This window comes from Microcaecilia unicolor, chromosome 6 (assembly GCF_901765095.1).
Source record: "Microcaecilia unicolor chromosome 6, aMicUni1.1, whole genome shotgun sequence".
NCBI lineage: Eukaryota > Metazoa > Chordata > Amphibia > Gymnophiona > Siphonopidae > Microcaecilia > Microcaecilia unicolor.
In genome coordinates this window covers 318,963,931-318,980,041 of record NC_044036.1, presented here as the reverse complement: position 1 = coordinate 318,980,041, position 16,111 = coordinate 318,963,931, and the positions used below count along the sequence as shown (strand labels likewise).

Sequence of the window (16,111 nt, the reverse complement as noted above, 5' to 3'; positions counted from 1 at the left end):
TATCAACGATGACTCCCAGATCCCTTTCTAGGTCCGTGACTCCTAATGCGGAAGCTTGCATGACATAGCTGTAATTCGGGTTCCTCTTACCCACATGCATCACTTTGCACTTGTCAACATTGAACTTCATCTGCCACTTGCATGCCCAATCCCCCAGTCTCGCGAGGTCCTCCTGTAATCTTGGGTCCTGCCCTCATTCTGCCCATAAGTAAGAAAACAAGAAGACAACTGGTACATAATATCCACAGTGGAGCGAAAGACAAGAAGTAGACCTTGATCAACAAAATGCAGGCTTTAATAAATCGTATTGATGCTCCTAAGGTTCACACTCAATCGCCCAACATGGCCATGTTTCGCCAAGGATTCAGGCTGCGTCAGGGGCATAAAGTACTAGTTTGTGTAAACCTAAACATTCCACCAACATAGGTCAATGTGTATCTTCCTGGGATCCTGTGCCTAAATTTACGCACATAAATTTCAATTAAATCTGATTAGTGCTAATAATTGCTTGTTAAAAAGCCAATTATTGGCACTAATTAGCTCATTATTCTGTGCACTCAAATTGGGTAGGCACCCAAATTTGCATATGCAATTTTTGGCAACTTTTATAGAATTAGGGGGAGCGTGCATAAAAGTACAGATGATCTTGTCAGCATGTTTGCCTGTACACACATATTCAGCCATGTCATTTTATAACTTCCACATGTAAAATATTCTTTACATACGGAAAATTCTTTCTAAAATTATCCTCTAATTGGATTGAACATAAGGGCATGAACAATCTACTGCATTCAGATTTTTATAATTTCTATTTATTTATTATATAAGGACTTTCTGATGGGGGGGGGGTCACCATTTGTTTTGGAGCCTGTGATAGTTTTTCAAATGGTTTCTGTTACAAATCTTGTGAAGGGAATTCTGATTGTCACTTTTGTTTCTTGGCAGTGATTCCATCTTCCGATATTGATCAAACTATGTCTGACCAGCATCCCCAAAATGAGACCACAAACAGCCTCAAAGACCAAACCACAGATTCTGCTTTCAAGGAACAGACAATGAACACATCGGTTTCCACCTACCCAACATCCCACTTCAGTGTAAACCCTCAGCCATCATCAAACACCTCTGAAGTCTGGAAGAAAGGAGGGCGCCTATTATCTGCCTTATTGGCCGTCAACGTGCTATTAATTGGTTGTGCGTTTGTTAGCAGTGGGGCTGCAGATGAAGTACCCATTCGGGAAAAAGAGGTGCTCAGTTTTCTCACTGCGATGATGCTACTGGCAATAGTCTGGATGCTGTTCCAGCTAAGCTTCACCTTTAAGCACAAAGATGCCGTCCTCTACAAGGATTCCCACGCAGGACCTATCTGGTTGCGAGGTATGAGTGTCCTAATCAAAGAAGAAAATCCAAAATCTATGTACAACTAATATCTCTGCAAGTCTGTCCCATAGAGAAATTTTAAGGGGTAAGGAAACGATAAGGCAATCGGTCTACAATATCCACTGTGGAACAAAAGAAAGAAGTAGACCTTAATGAATAAAACACAGTCTTTAATGAGTTGTTTTGAAGCTGCAAGGACTTACAAACAGGCGCCCAACATGGCCATGTTTTACCAAAGTAGAGGCTGCATCAGGGCAATAAGAACCAGCTGACGCTAACCTAAAAACTCCACCAAAACTGATCAACGGACCCAAGAAGAGAAACATTGATCAATGTTGGTGGAGTTTTTAGGTTAGTGCCAGTTGGTTCTTATTGCTCTCAATGCAGCCTATACTTTTGGCACAACGTGGCCATGTTGGGCTCCTGTTTGTAAGTCCTGGGAGCTTCGAAACAAGACTCTGTTTTCTTCAATAGTCTACCATACAAAAGTTTTACATTCTGGTGGTCAGACCTAAGTTGACAACCTGGGTTAGAAACTGGTTAATGACAGGTGGTAGAGAGAGGTGGCAAGTGGAGTTAATGCTGGAGAGAGAGAAAATGGTCAGGAAACAGTTTTGGAGCTGTCACTACATCGCATTTTCATAATCAGGACGGGTGTATGGGAAGATCAAAATACAGAAGCACTTCTTCACAGAAAGACTGGTGGATATATGGTGCAGTCTCCCACTATAGTTCAAACTGGCTTGGAACAATTGCAGGGAAAGCCAAAGGAAAGTCAGAGACCAAATAACGTCGGCCATATTGTGATAGGTAGGGAAAATGGGCCAGGTAGGTGGGTCTAAAGGTCTTTGTCTGCTCAGGTTTTTCTGCTTTTCATTGATGCCTTCTACTGCATTTTATCCAGGTCTATAAGGATACTTTGACTCTTACCTTCTGAGAAATTCCGTTATCTTTGGACGTTTCATGTCTCTGCATATTATCAACAGAATAATGTACAAAAAGATCTGTCCCAGTGAACAGTAGACAGGTAAGTTGGACAATGAGTAGGATGAGCTGTTAGAAGCTGCTGTAAGGCAATGCATTGTGCTACTAATTTGAGTTCATCCCTAAGGAACTTTGGAAGCATTTATCATCGATTGGTATATGATCAACCTTGTGCATGAGATAGTGGGAAAGATATGAACGTTTACCCTTGATGCAGATGCTCACAGAAACGCATCTGCACTAAGAGGTTTTTTTTACTAAGCTGCAGGGAAAAGGGCACTGCGGTAGCGGTGGGGGATGTTTTTCCCATGCACCAAGGCCCTTTTTACCGTAGCCAGTAAAATGCCCCCCCCCCCCCAAAATATGGCCACGCGGTAAGATAACTCTTATCACGTGGCCATGCGGTGGGGAGTACTTACCGTCACCCATTGAGGTGACGATAAGGGCTCGTGCTGTAACTCAAGGGTAACCAGACTTCGCATGCTGATGCCCGGTTATCGCCAGGTTAGCGCCGTGCTAGGGAAAAAAAATTACCCAGAGCTCTGGAAATGGTACACGCTCCAGACAAAACTACCGCCGGTGGCCACATTGTATAAAACCCCCTCAGTATCTAATCAATAAAGGTTTCTGCGTACCATTCTGCCTACGGTTCATCCTACTCATTGCCCATCTTTCTGTCTATATATTAGTAGCACTTGGAAAGCAGTTGGAGGATATTTTTCAAAGGCATTTTCCAGGGTAGACTGGCCTCTTTGAAAACTGTTCTCCTCAAAGCTTCCACTTCGTGTGGGGGGGGGGGGGGAGGGAGTTGGGGGGGGGCACATATTCAGATCATGTGAGGAAAATGGCTTGTATACTATTTAAAATAAGGAGACAAAAAGTCAGGTACAAACAAGGAGAAGATGAGAACACCAGCGTGGCAAAGAAGGCATTATTGCTGAAATGGTTCATATATAAAAACCGATGTGGCCACGTTTCGACATATGCCTGCATCAGGGGTATAGTTTCTAAAAACAAAACACACATGACTTAAATGAACATCAAAACTGAATAGGAATTAAATTAAATAAAACCATACTAGTAGGCAATAATATCTTTATATTGCTGTCCACTAATATGGATTTTATTTAATTAATTTTGTCTCCTTATTTTGACCACTGTGGGTGATCCCAGCCTCCTTGTTTTTTGTTCAGTCTCCCATCTGGTCACCTGGACAAACAGCAAATGTAAAATGTATGAGCACTTTTTACATGCATCCCTCATAGACAGTTTCCAAAGGGAAAGTAACTGGTTGATTTATGTTTGGAAATAGCTACAAGAAGCCTACCTCTCCCTCCGCACCTTTAGTGTTCACTCTGGTGGATCCTCTTCTACTTCTATCCCTCTGCCTATCGGTGTACCTCAGGGTTCTGTTCTTGGTCCCCTCCTCTTTTCTATCTACACTTCTTCCCTTGGTTCATTAATCTCATCCCATGGCTTTTCCTACCATCTCTATGCTGATGACTCCCAAATCTACCTTTCTACCCCTGATATTTCACCTTGCATCCAAACCAAAGTTTCAGTGTGCTTGTCTGACATTGCTGTCTGGATGTCTCAACGCCACCTGAAATTAAACACAACCAAAACCGAGCTTCTCATTTTTCCCCCCAAACCCACCTCCCCACTCCCCCCATTTTCTATTTCTGTTGATGGCTCTCTCATTCTCCCTGTCTCCTCAGCTCGAAACCTTGGGATCATCTTTGACTCTTCTCTCTCCTTCTCTGCTCATATCCAGCAGATCGCCAAGACCTGTCGTTTCTTTCTTTACAACATCTGTAAAATCCGCCCCTTTCTTTCCGAGCACTATACCAAAACCCTCATCCACACCCTTGTCACCTCTCGTTTAGACTACTGCAATCTGCTTCTTGCTGGCCTCCCACTTAGTCACCTCTCCCCTCTCCAATTGGTTCAAAACTCTGCTGCCCGTCTCATCTTCCGCCAGGGTCGCTTTACTCATACTACCCCTCTCCTCAAGTCGCTTCACTGGCTCCCTATCCATTTTCGCATCCTGTTCAAACTTCTTCTACTAACCTATAAATGTACTCACTCTGCTGCTCCCCAGTATCTCTCCACACTCGTCCTTCCCTACACCCCTTCCTGTGCACTCCGCTCCATGGATAAATCCTTCTTATCTGTTCCCTTCTCCACTACTGCCAACTCCAGACTTCGCGCCTTCTGTCTTGCTGCACGCTACGCCTGGAATAAACTTCCTGAGCCCCTACGTCTTGCCCCATCCTTGGCCACCTTTAAATCTAGACTGAAAGCCTACCTCTTTAACATTGCTTTTGACGCGTAACCACTTGTAACCACTCGCCTCCACCTACCCTTCTCTCCTCCTTCCTGTACACATTCATTGATTTGATTTGCTTACTTTATTTTTTTGTCTATTAGATTGTAAGCTCTTTGAGCAGGGACTGTCTTTCTTCTATGTTTGTGCAGCGCTGCGTACGTCTTGTAGCGCTATAGAAATGCTAAATAGTAGTAGTAGTACTATAGAGCGTGTAATCTTGCAATGACTTGGACTATTCAAAATCATCCTCTCAGTAACCATTATCATATGAATATTCTTTCGGTAGAAAATCAAACTCCCCTGCCTGATAGACAATCAGGCTCATTTTCGAAAGAGATGGATGTCCATCTTCCGACATAATTCGGCACTTGGACGTCCATCTCTCAGAGACATCCAAATTGGTATAATCGAAACTCGATTTTGGACATCTCTAGCGAGAGTCCGTCGCAAGGATGTCCAAATCTGAGAGGGGCCGTATCGGAGGCGTGGTGAAGGTGGAACTTGGGCATTCCTAAGACTTGGACGTCTTTGAGCCATAATGGAAAAAAGCAGAGACGTCCAAGACTAAAACTTGGACACTTTCACCTGGACCTGTTTTTATTGCAAATAAGGCACAAAAAGGTGCCCGAAATGACCAGATGACCACCAGAGGGAATCAGGGATGACCTCCCCTTACTCCCCCAGTGGTCACTAACCCCCTCCCATCCTCAAAAAGCATCATTAAAAATATTGATTGCCAGCCTCTATGCCAGCCTCAGATGTCATACTCAGGTCTATGACAGCGTATGCAGGCCCCTGGAGCAGTTTTAGTGGGTGCAGTGCACTTCAGACAGGTGGACCCAGGCCCACACCCCCCTACCTGTTACATTTGTGGAGGAAACAGCGAGTCCTCCAAAACCCACCAGAAACCCTCTGAACCCACATATAGGTGCCGCCCTTCACCCATAAGGGCTATGGTAGTGGTGTACAGTTGTGGAGAGTGGGTTTTGGGGGGCTCAGCACACAGGGTAAGGGAGCTATATACCTGGGAGCATTTTATGAAGTCCACTGCAGTGCCCCCTAGGGTGCCCCATTTCTGTCCTGGCATGTCAGGGGGACTAGTGTACTACAAATGCTGGCTCCTCCCATGTCTAAATGGCTTGCATTTGGACGTTTTAGACTCAGACGTCTTTGGTTTCAAAAATCGCCGAAAATCAAAGACATCCAAATCTAAGGACATCCAAATCCAAGGACGCCATTGGTATTTTCAAAACGAAAGATGGACGTCCATCTTTTTTTGAAAATGACCTTCTCCCCGCCTCTGAATTTGGACGTCTTTGTAAAACGTCCAAATTCCGACTTAGACGTTTCTTTTGAAAATGCTCCTCTATATGTGTTTCCCTTACTCATAAGGTTCCTTTCACTCTTTGTTGGAATTCTTCTCACTCTAGTTTTATGTATCTGACGAGCTTTGTTTTCAAAACAGGTGGTCTTGTCTTATTTGGGATTTGTTCATTAGTACTGGATATATTAAAAATTGGATATTACGTTGGCTATATCAGGTGCGAGTCTCCAATCAAAATCATTTACCCCGTGGTGCAAGCTATGTTTGTGGTTATCCAGGTGAGCTCTGCAGAATGCATTAATCTCTTGTCTAGTTTTGGGGAGGTTAAGAAAGCTTTGGTACATTCATTCTGCTTTCTCAGTTTGCCTTGGATGAAAACAACTTGGGAGAGCTCAGATACACTCTTTAGCTTTTTTTCACATCGTCATGGGAACAGCACTTTTGAAAATAAGGTTGTTCAGTTTTTCTTTACTTATACTGGGGAAACTAGACTACGTCTACCGCTTGCACTGACTTTTCAACAAGCATTGGAGAAAGCAGATCGAAACTGCAAGTTGCATGATGAAATGGGTCAGGTTAATGGCTAAAGGGAAGATTCATGACTAACACCCAAATGATCTTTTATACTTTGGGCTAGTAAGATGCAATACACAAGCTTGATGCATAGAGCATGGTTTTTTGGTCACTCATCCTATTCATCTCTAATGCTTCAAACTCGTGTTTGGGGGGGCTGAGGAGAGAGGGGTTTTGGAGTGAAGATTCACAGCTCATGGCCAAGTGAGGGGGGAGGAGGAGGAACTACAGAAGAGGAAATTTCCTGATGCTGTAAATGAAGATCCTTTGGTACCTTTAAACAATATGACAGCAGATCATGAACATTAGGGATGGGCAGCCCAACATTTTTTTGTTTCGTTCATTTCCCGTGTCATGTGCCGAATTGTTCAATTTGTTTTGTTTCGGTTTGACTTCATTTTCATTTCAGGGGCAAAGAGTGTGCATATTTTCCTTATAGTGCAATGCATGCACAATGGTTTGCATATGTGTTCACTTCAGGAATGAATACACACTCTTTCTAAATAGTGTGCATTGTTATCAGCAAATGAAAAAAAAATACAAATGTCATGCTTTTCCTGCTCATTTTTGTCTGTTAATGAATGCAATAACATAGGATTTGTCACAGACATTTCCTATGTAGTTGCAAAGAGCAGCCTATCCCTAATTAACATAACTGTTTTGTCACAGCTTATATTTTTACACTTATATAAGTTGCTCCATTTAACTCCTGTGTATTAGATCAGCGTTTCCTAAGTCGGTCCTGGAGTACCCCTTTGCCAGTTAGGTTTTCAGGAGATCCACAATGAATATGCATGAACTTGATTTGCATACACTGCCTCTATTATATGTAAATTTCTTGCATATTCATTGTGGATCTCCTGAAAACCTAACTGGTAAGGCGATGCTCCCAGGACTGGCTTGGGAGACACTGTATTAGGCCACAGTTGATCTCTAGCTTTCCTTTTTATCTTACTTTTGAACCTGGTATGCGAGAATAAAGCACGTCTTAATTAGGGATGTATGTGAAAAAGAGAGAAAACAGGCTTTGAAGAACCAATAGATAGATATAAAAAAAAAAACCTCAATACATACAGCATCTCATTTAGCATTTCAAAGCATGTATTTCTAATTTCATTTTTGAGACAGTGGTTCCCAAACCTGATCCTGGACGCACCCCAGTCAGTCAGGTCTTCAGGATATCCACAATGAATATTCATGAGAGAGATTTGCATGCAGTGGAGGCAGTGAATGCAAACCCCTCTCATGAATTATTCATTGTGGATATCCTGAAAACCTGACTATCTGGGGTGCCTCCAGGACCAGGTGTAGGAACCACTGTTTTAAGAGATTTATGCCACACAGTCTATACAGGAAGTTTTACTGTTTGTTTCTTAATGTTTTTTTTTCTAGACCTACTTTCTTTGGGTTTCCTCTAAGCACTGTGTTCAGATGCACACTCAGATAACCAGGTGAGCTCCCACTGCAATAAACACCCTCAGCCGCTGGTACAGGTGTACATGGAAAAAAAATGTTTCTTTCATTTTGGAGCTTTTTTACGTTTCTTTCCTTTTCTTTTGTTTTGGTTCGTTTCATTTTCAGTACATGCCATTTTCTTTAACTTTGGGGCCCCTTTTACTAAACTGTGATAAAATCTGGGCATCTTAATGCATCTTAATATGGGCCCTAAGCCCAGATTTAGCAGGGCAGTGTTTAGGACATTTTGCTTTTAATTTGCAGGTTGTGCACTAATATTCCCAGTAACCTGCAGTACCTGCAGGAAGTTAATGCAGGACCCACTTACTACCTACTACTACTACTACTACTACTTATCATTTCTATAGCGCTACTAGACGTACGCAGCGCTGTACACTTGAACATGAAGAGACAGTCCCTGCTCGACAGAGCTTACACTCCTATTTAGAAGGCGCTAAGTGCTCCCGAGTTAACTCTGCGTTGTCCAGTTTTCACACGCTAATCATAAGATACTAGCTGGATAATGCAGAAGTGCCCGCTCTCCGCACATAACATGCCAACTCCAACAATTCATAAGTTGCAGGTTAGTGTGTGCAAACCAGGGGCGTAGCCAGACTTCGGCGGGAGGGGGGTCCAGAGCTCGAGGTGAGGGGGCACATTTTAGCCCACCTCCGGTGCCGCCAACCCCCCCCCCCCCCCCGCCACCATTGCCGACACCCCCCACCACCACCATTGCCGACACCCCCCACCACCACCAGCATTTTGACACCCCCCCTGCCAATGACCCTCTCGACCCCCCCCTGCCCGCCGTCACCTACCTTTGCTGGCGGGGGACCCCAACCCCCGGCAGCCGAAGTCTTCTTCCTTTGTTTGGTTTCTGACTCAGGAACCAAACGAAGGAAGAAGACTTCGGCTGGCGGGGTTTAAGGTCCCCCGCCAGCAAAGGTAGCAGACGGCGACGGCGGGTTGGCAGTGGGAGGGGGGTTGAGAGGGTTGTCAGCAGGGGCAGGGCCGTGCCAACACGGTAAGCGAGGTAAGCACGGCAGGAGGGCGCCATCCTCTAGGGGGCTACCTGCCGCACCATGCTTACCTCACCCTCCCGCTCCCATGTCCCAACTGCCCGCCCTCTTTTCCCCCCCAACAAGATCCCTTTTAAATTTACCTCCGTCCGGCAGCGAAGGCGCAGTGTCAGTGAAGGAGGCGGCGCTCCCGACGTCTCTACTAGTCTTCCCTTCGCTCAGTGTTCCGCCTTCTTCTGACATCATTTCTTTTCTCATCAGAAGAAAGCGGGACATTGAGCGAAGGGAAGACTAGTAGAGACGTCGGGAGCGCCACCTGCCCGCCTCCTTCACTGACACTGCGCCTTCGCTGCCGGACCGAGGTAAATTTAAAAGGGATCTTGGGGGGGAAGAAGAGGGCTGGCAGTTGGGACATGGGAGCGGGAGGGCAGGGGAGAGAGGAGCGTGGATGGGAGGGCAGCGATCATTTTCACGGGGGGGAGGGGGCGTGCGCGCCAACTGTTCGTCTGCGCGGGGGCGCTGGGGACGCCAACTGATCTTCTGCAGGGGGGCGCCACAGACCCTTGGCATGGCCCTGAGCAGGGGGGTCCAGGGCCAAATCTATGGGGGCCCAGGCCCCCATGGCCCCATAGTAGCTACGCCCCTGGTGTAAACAGGTCAAATACCACAAAATGCTTTAACACATTTCTGCCACTAAAAGGGGCCCTGCAGTAGTGTTGGCGTGTGGAGATGCTGCACACCAAGGCCTCCTTTTACCGTAGCAGGTAAAAGGCTTTTAAGGAAAAAAAAAGAAGAAGGAAATGGCCGTATGGTAAGTGAACCACTTGCTGCGCAGCCATTTCCCAGGGGAAGGAGGCGGTAAGGGCTCCCGCGCTACCCCAGTGGTAACTGGGCAGCATGTGGTGTTGCTCAATTACTGTCCGGTAAATCCCCGGTGCAAAAAATAAAACAAAAAAACCTGGCGCACCGGAAATGGCAGATGTTGGGGGCAGGTACTATCATCTGGGTCCTGGCATGCAGCAGCAGGAGATGACAGACCAAAGCTGGAGGAGCAGTCAGACACAAGCAAGGAGGTACCTACTTGGACACAGTGACAGGAAGGTGCGGGGGCAGCGCAAATATGGGAGGGGGGGCAGCATTGCAGTGGGAGGGAGGTGGTCCTGCCCCAGGCCCTGCTGTGTCTCTGGTGAACTGGTTCCATCGATAGTGCTACTGAATTCAGAAATAGGTCTATAAAATAATAAGTACAGTGGAAGGGGTAGACGTGAATCACCTGTTTACTCTTTCCAAAAATACTAGGACTAGAGGGCACGCAATGAAGCCACAAAGTAGTAAATTAAAAAAAAATTGGAGAAAATATTTCTTCACTCAACTTGCAATTGAACTCTGGAATTAATTGCCAGAGAATGTGGTAAAAGCAGTTAGTTTAGCAGGGTTTAAAAAAGGTTTGGATACCTTCCTAAAAGAAAAGTCCATATGCCATTATTAAGATGGACTTGGAGAAAATCCACTGCTTATTTCTAGGATAAGCATTTTATGGTGGGTTGGGCAGACTGGATGGGCCATTCGGCCCTTATCTGCAATCATGTTTCTATGTTTCTAAGCAGCATAAAATGCATTGTACTGTTTTGGGATCTTGCCAGGTACTTGTAACCTGGATTGGCCACTGTTGGAAACAGGATGCTGGGCTTGATGGATCTTTGGTCTGACCCAGTATGACAATGCTTATGTTCTTATCCTTAGGTCCTTATTTCTAACCTGGTGGTTGTCCTGTCCTTCTTTCCTTAGGTACGGTCTAATGCTCGTCTTGAGTACTAACATGGCTGTGTGGATGGCAGCAGTAACAGATGAATCAGTGCATCAGTCAAAGGAGATAGAGGAAAAATACATGGCGTACATGAAAGAGCAAAATTTTACAACACACAACTTCAGTGAAATGGAAAATATTACCAACAGAGGGGCTGCCGCAGGTATTGTTCACTTCCATAGAACTTCATTTCGCAAAGAGTGTGAATAAAATGAAAACTGTTCTTGTCTGAGGTATCAAATTGCTGAATCCAGGTAGAAACAAACTTAGGGGCCCCTTTACAAAGCGGCGATAAGCCCAATGCGGGCTTACTGCACGCTAAAACGTAACTACCGCTGGCCCAACGCAGCTGCCGGCAGTAGTTCCGGCTTGAGCACACGCCATTTCTGGCACTCCGGAAAATGAGGGTTTTTTTCTAGCACAGCGCTAACCTGGCGGTAATCAGGCATCGTCTAACGACTATTAATTCACTTCAGCTCACAAATAATAAACTTGAAACTCAAAACCACAGCTTCGCACTTACTGTGTAACACAATGGATACAAGAAAAGCTCTCTTCCAATTCACATCAATGTTGATCTTAAGTGGAGAAAAAAAGCTTCAGTATCGCCACCCAGCCAGCCCGAGATTATCAGACTATAAGGCGTGGGCCCGGCGCAACATCATTTAGCCAAAAAAAAAAAAAAACCCCTCCACATTAATGAATGTCTTTGAAGGTCAATAACAGGCCACGTCTTTGGAGTGCAGCAAACGCGACACAGGATTATATACGTGTCCATGAACGGCAACAGACGAGAAACTGGAATTAAAACTTTACAAGAGTGTTGAACCCCTGAAGCAGCGATAGCAAAACGGGGACTCCCTGTTGGGTCACCATTGGTGCTACTGATTGAGAATGCAACGCCAGAGTTTTGGGAATTAAGATAAGTAATCGGCAGCATAATAACATCACTATATTTTAAAGAATTGTACACACAGAAAATCCTGTAATCTATGGATATAGGAATCTGTTCATTATTGACCTTTAAAGACATTCATTAATGTGGAGGGTTTTTTTTTTTTTGGCTAAATGATGTTGCGCCGTGCTCACGCCTTATAGTCTGATAATCTCGGGCTGGCTGGGTGGCGATACTGAAGCTTTTTTTTCTCCACTTAAGATCAACATTGATTGATGTGAATTGAAAGGGAGCTTTTTCTTGTATCCATTGTGTTACACAGTCAGTGTGAAGCTGTGGTTTTGAGTTTCAAGGTAATCAGGCATTGCCATGCTCTGCCCAGTTACTGCTGGGTTAACACAGGAGCCCTTACCATCACCTCAATGAGTGGCAGCGCTCCCTGCCGCGTGGCCATGCAGTAAGGGTTATCTAACCATGTGGCTATGTAGGGGGCTTTTTACCTGCTGCGGTAAAAAGGGTCCTGGCATGTGGGGGAAATGGCCCTGCCACTTCCGCAGGGCCCTTTTCCCCACAGCTTAGTAAAAGGACCCCCTTAGAAAAGATAGAGGAGAGAGAACGCTGCTGCTGAATTTCTAGATTCAATATCAGGGAAATGGGAAGAGGGTGCTTTTTGTTTCTTTTGTTTTTTTTTTATTTCTTCTTCTTCATTTTTTTGGTTTTGTTTGCTGTTTGTTTTGTTTAGTTAAAATGAAAAACAAAAACCAATGGAATATGTGCCCAGGCAAAAGAAACCAAAAACTCCCCTGATTTAGCCCCCTTGATCTAACCCCCTCCCCCCCCCCAAACAGTATCACCTCCCTGATCAAGACTCCCCGATCAGACACCCTACCCCAATATTTATAAATGATTTAGAGATGGGAGTAACTAGCGAGGTAATTAAATTTGCTAATGACACAAAGTTATTCAAAGTCGTTAACTCGCGACAGGATTGTGAAAAATTACAGAAGGACCTTAAGAAACTGGGAGACTGGGCGGCTAAATGGCAGATGACGTTTAATGTGAGCAAGTGCAAGGTGATGCATGTGGGGAAAAAAGAGCCCGAATTGTAGCTACGTCATGCAAGGTTCCACGTTAGGAGTTACGGACCAAGAAAGGGATCTGGGTGTCGTCGTCGATAATACATGAAACCTTCTGCTCAGTGTGCTGCTGTGGCTCGGAAAGCGAATAGAATGTTGGGTATTATTAGGAAAGGTATGGAAAACAGGTGTGAGGATGTTATAATGCCGTTATATCACTCCATGGTGCGACCGCACCTTGAGTATTGTGTTCAATTCTGGTCACCGCATCTCAAGAAAGATATAGTGGAATTGGAAAAGGTGCAGTGAAGGGCGACTAAAATGATAATGGGGATGGGACGACTTCCCTTCGAAGAAAGACTAAGCAGGCTAGGGCTTTTCAGCTTGGAGAAGAGACAGCTGAGGGGAGACATGAGAGAGGTATATAAAATAATGAGTGGAGTGGAACAGGTGGATGTGAAGCGTCTGTTCACGCTTTCCAAAAATACTAGGACTAGGGGGCATGCGATGAAACTACAGTGTAGTAAATTTAAAACAAATCGGAGAAAAGATTTCTTCACCCAACACGTAATTAAACTCTGGAATTCGTTGCCGGAGAACGTGGTGAAGGCGGTTAGCTTGGCAGAGTTTTAAAAGGGGTTAGACGGTTTCCTAAAGGACAAGTCCATAAACCGCTACTAATGGACTTGGGAAAAATCCACAATTCCAGGAATAACATGTATAGAATGTTTGTACGTTTGGGAAGCTTGCCAGGTGCCCTTGACCTGGATTGGCCACTGTCGTGGACAGGATGCTGGGCTTGATGGACCCTTGGTCTTTTCCCAGTGTGGCATTACTTATGTACCTATGTACTAATCAGCATCCACCCACAGTGAAGCCCCACCCAAATATAAATGAGTTTTGACACAATTGCCTACACCAGTGGTTCCCAAACATGGTCTTGGAGGCACTCCAGCCAGTCAGGTTTTCAGGATACCCACAATGAATATTCATGAGAGAGTTTTGCCTGCTGTTGAGGCAGAGCATGCAAATATCTCTCATGAATATTCATTGTGGGTATCCTGAAAGCCTGACTGGATGGGGTGCCTCCAGGACCAGCTTTGGGAATCAGTGGCCTACCCACTATTGGGCAAAAAAGCATTTGCACAGAGCCCAAATTCACCTATGTTTATGTGACACACATATGTTTACTAGGAGGCAGGATTGGAGAGAGGTTTGTATTTATTCATGCATGCTTTTGAAAAATGAACCATGTGCAAATTGTGTAAATTAATCCTGAAAATTTGTGCGTGCCAAAAAGCTGGTGTAAATCTGTGGCATTCCGAGCATACTGTGAGATACTTTTACCAAGCTGAGGCAAGAACTAACACATGCATAACACAGCAAAAACTGGCTTACCGCTGGTCACACTCAGGCATCCCGTGGTAATTTTTAGACTGGCGAACACTACCAAGCGCCAAAAATTACAATTCATATTTTAGCTCTGGGGGCGGGTCTGGAGTGGAGAATAGGCATGTTCTATGCTAATGAATTAGTGCAGCGTGCACAGGAGGAGCAAGAAGAAAGGAGAGCAGGGGGCAGGCAGCGAACGCGGCTGCGCCGGAGACCGCACTGAAGAAGGCTTCGGCTGGCGGGGGTTGGGGACCCCCGCCAGCAAAGGTATTTGTTTGTGAGGGGGTGGGCGGGGCGAGGAGGCGAGGCATGGCGGTGGGGGGGGGGGCGGCAGGGCGGAACTCAAAATGTGCCCCCAACCTCGGGCTCTGGCCCACTCCCACTGTGAGGTCTGGCTACGACCCTGGTATTGTGTCCCTTTTGCACTCGTGCACAGTTAGAAAATTGCTGCCCACATTATCACCATTTCATGGTTTGACAAAAGTCTCAAAAGACTACAGTTAATTCAGAATACGGCCGCACAATTGATAGACAATAGAAAGAAATTTGACCACATTACTTCTATACTGAAGAATTGCACTGACTTCTGCTCTCTGCTAGGATATCTTGCAAACTTTTATGCCTGGTTTTTAAGGCTTTTTGTATGGGTAAACTACAATATCTCTCTGAAAAATTGGCTCCTCAAGAATGTTCAAGATCTTTAAAATCTTCACAGTATTCTTTGTTGCAACTTCTATCTTTAAAGCCAAGGGTGGGGCCTGGATGGGCCCAGGCTCACCCACTTTGGGCTCAGGCCCACCCAGTAGCAGCACACAGGGATGGCTGGCAGGGATCCCTAAGCCTCACCAGCCAAAAACTCCCAACAACTGTCCCTCCTGCATACCTTGTAAATAGCAGATCTTCGCCTGCAGCGAGCAGCGACTGAAACATACTATTCGCACCAGCCCCACAGCCTTCCCTCTGATGTATTCCCACCTATGCGAAAACAGGAAGTTGCATCAGAGGGAAGGCTGTGGGGCCAACATGAGCAGTGTGCATTAGTTGCTGCATGCGAGGGATGGAGGATGTTTGAGAGACCAAATGGCATGCAGGCTAGGGTTACCATACGTCCGGATTTACCCGGACATGTCCTCTTTTTGAGGACATGCCCGGGTGTCCAGACAGGTTTTGCCAGTCTGCCCATTTGTCCGGATTTCTCGACAAATGGGCGGGCGGGCGGCAGGCCTATCCTAGCCTCCCCTCCCCTTACTTATTATCTACTGCCCTGGTGGTCTAGTGACCTCATCAGGGCAGGAAAGAGCCCCCTCTTTCCTGCCTGGAGCACTGCCTTGCCCTGCATTCTGTTGCTGTGATGGTCTCGGGATTCAAAATAGCCGCCGAGAGTTGAAGCGGCCTCGCGAGACTTCAACTCTCGGCGGCCATTTTGAATCCCGAGATCGTCACAGCAACAGGATACAGGGCAAGGACAGAGCTCTGGGCAGGAAAGAGGGGGCTCTTTCCTGCCCCGAAGAGGTCACTAGACCACCAGGGCAGTAGATAGTAAGTAAGGGGTGGGGAGGTGACCCGGGGGAGGGGAGGTGACAGGGGGAGGGGAGGGGAGGTGACGGGGGCAGGGGAGGGGAATATGTGACAGGGGCGGGGCATGGGCAGGGTGTGGGTGGGGCAGGGGCGGGACATGTGTTCTCTTTTTCAGAGGACAAAATATGGTAACCCTAATGCAGGCGAGAGAGGGAGAGACCAAATCACTTGTGGGACAGGGCAAGTTATTCTGCCCACCCATCCTGGGCTCAGGCCCACCCAAAATTGGGTGTCTGGCTACGCCCCTGCTTTAAAGGCAGTCATATTGTCATTAACTAGGAACCAGGCCTTTAGTTCTG

At 46.0% G+C, this 16,111-nt stretch overlaps 1 protein-coding gene across 1 annotated transcript in view; it reads left to right on the top strand.

Annotated features, from left to right (window-relative positions):
• The window catches only part of LOC115472179 (proton channel OTOP2-like), a 52,118-nt gene that overhangs the window by 20,178 nt on the left and 15,829 nt on the right, over positions 1 to 16,111 (top strand). The window contains exons 2-5 of the mRNA XM_030206334.1: positions 946 to 1,377; positions 6,159 to 6,295; positions 7,983 to 8,041; positions 10,853 to 11,034. Coding sequence (XP_030062194.1) covers positions 975 to 1,377; positions 6,159 to 6,295; positions 7,983 to 8,041; positions 10,853 to 11,034 — 781 coding nt within the window. The 5' untranslated portion in view covers positions 946 to 974. The remainder of the gene's footprint in view (positions 1 to 945; positions 1,378 to 6,158; positions 6,296 to 7,982; positions 8,042 to 10,852; positions 11,035 to 16,111) is intronic.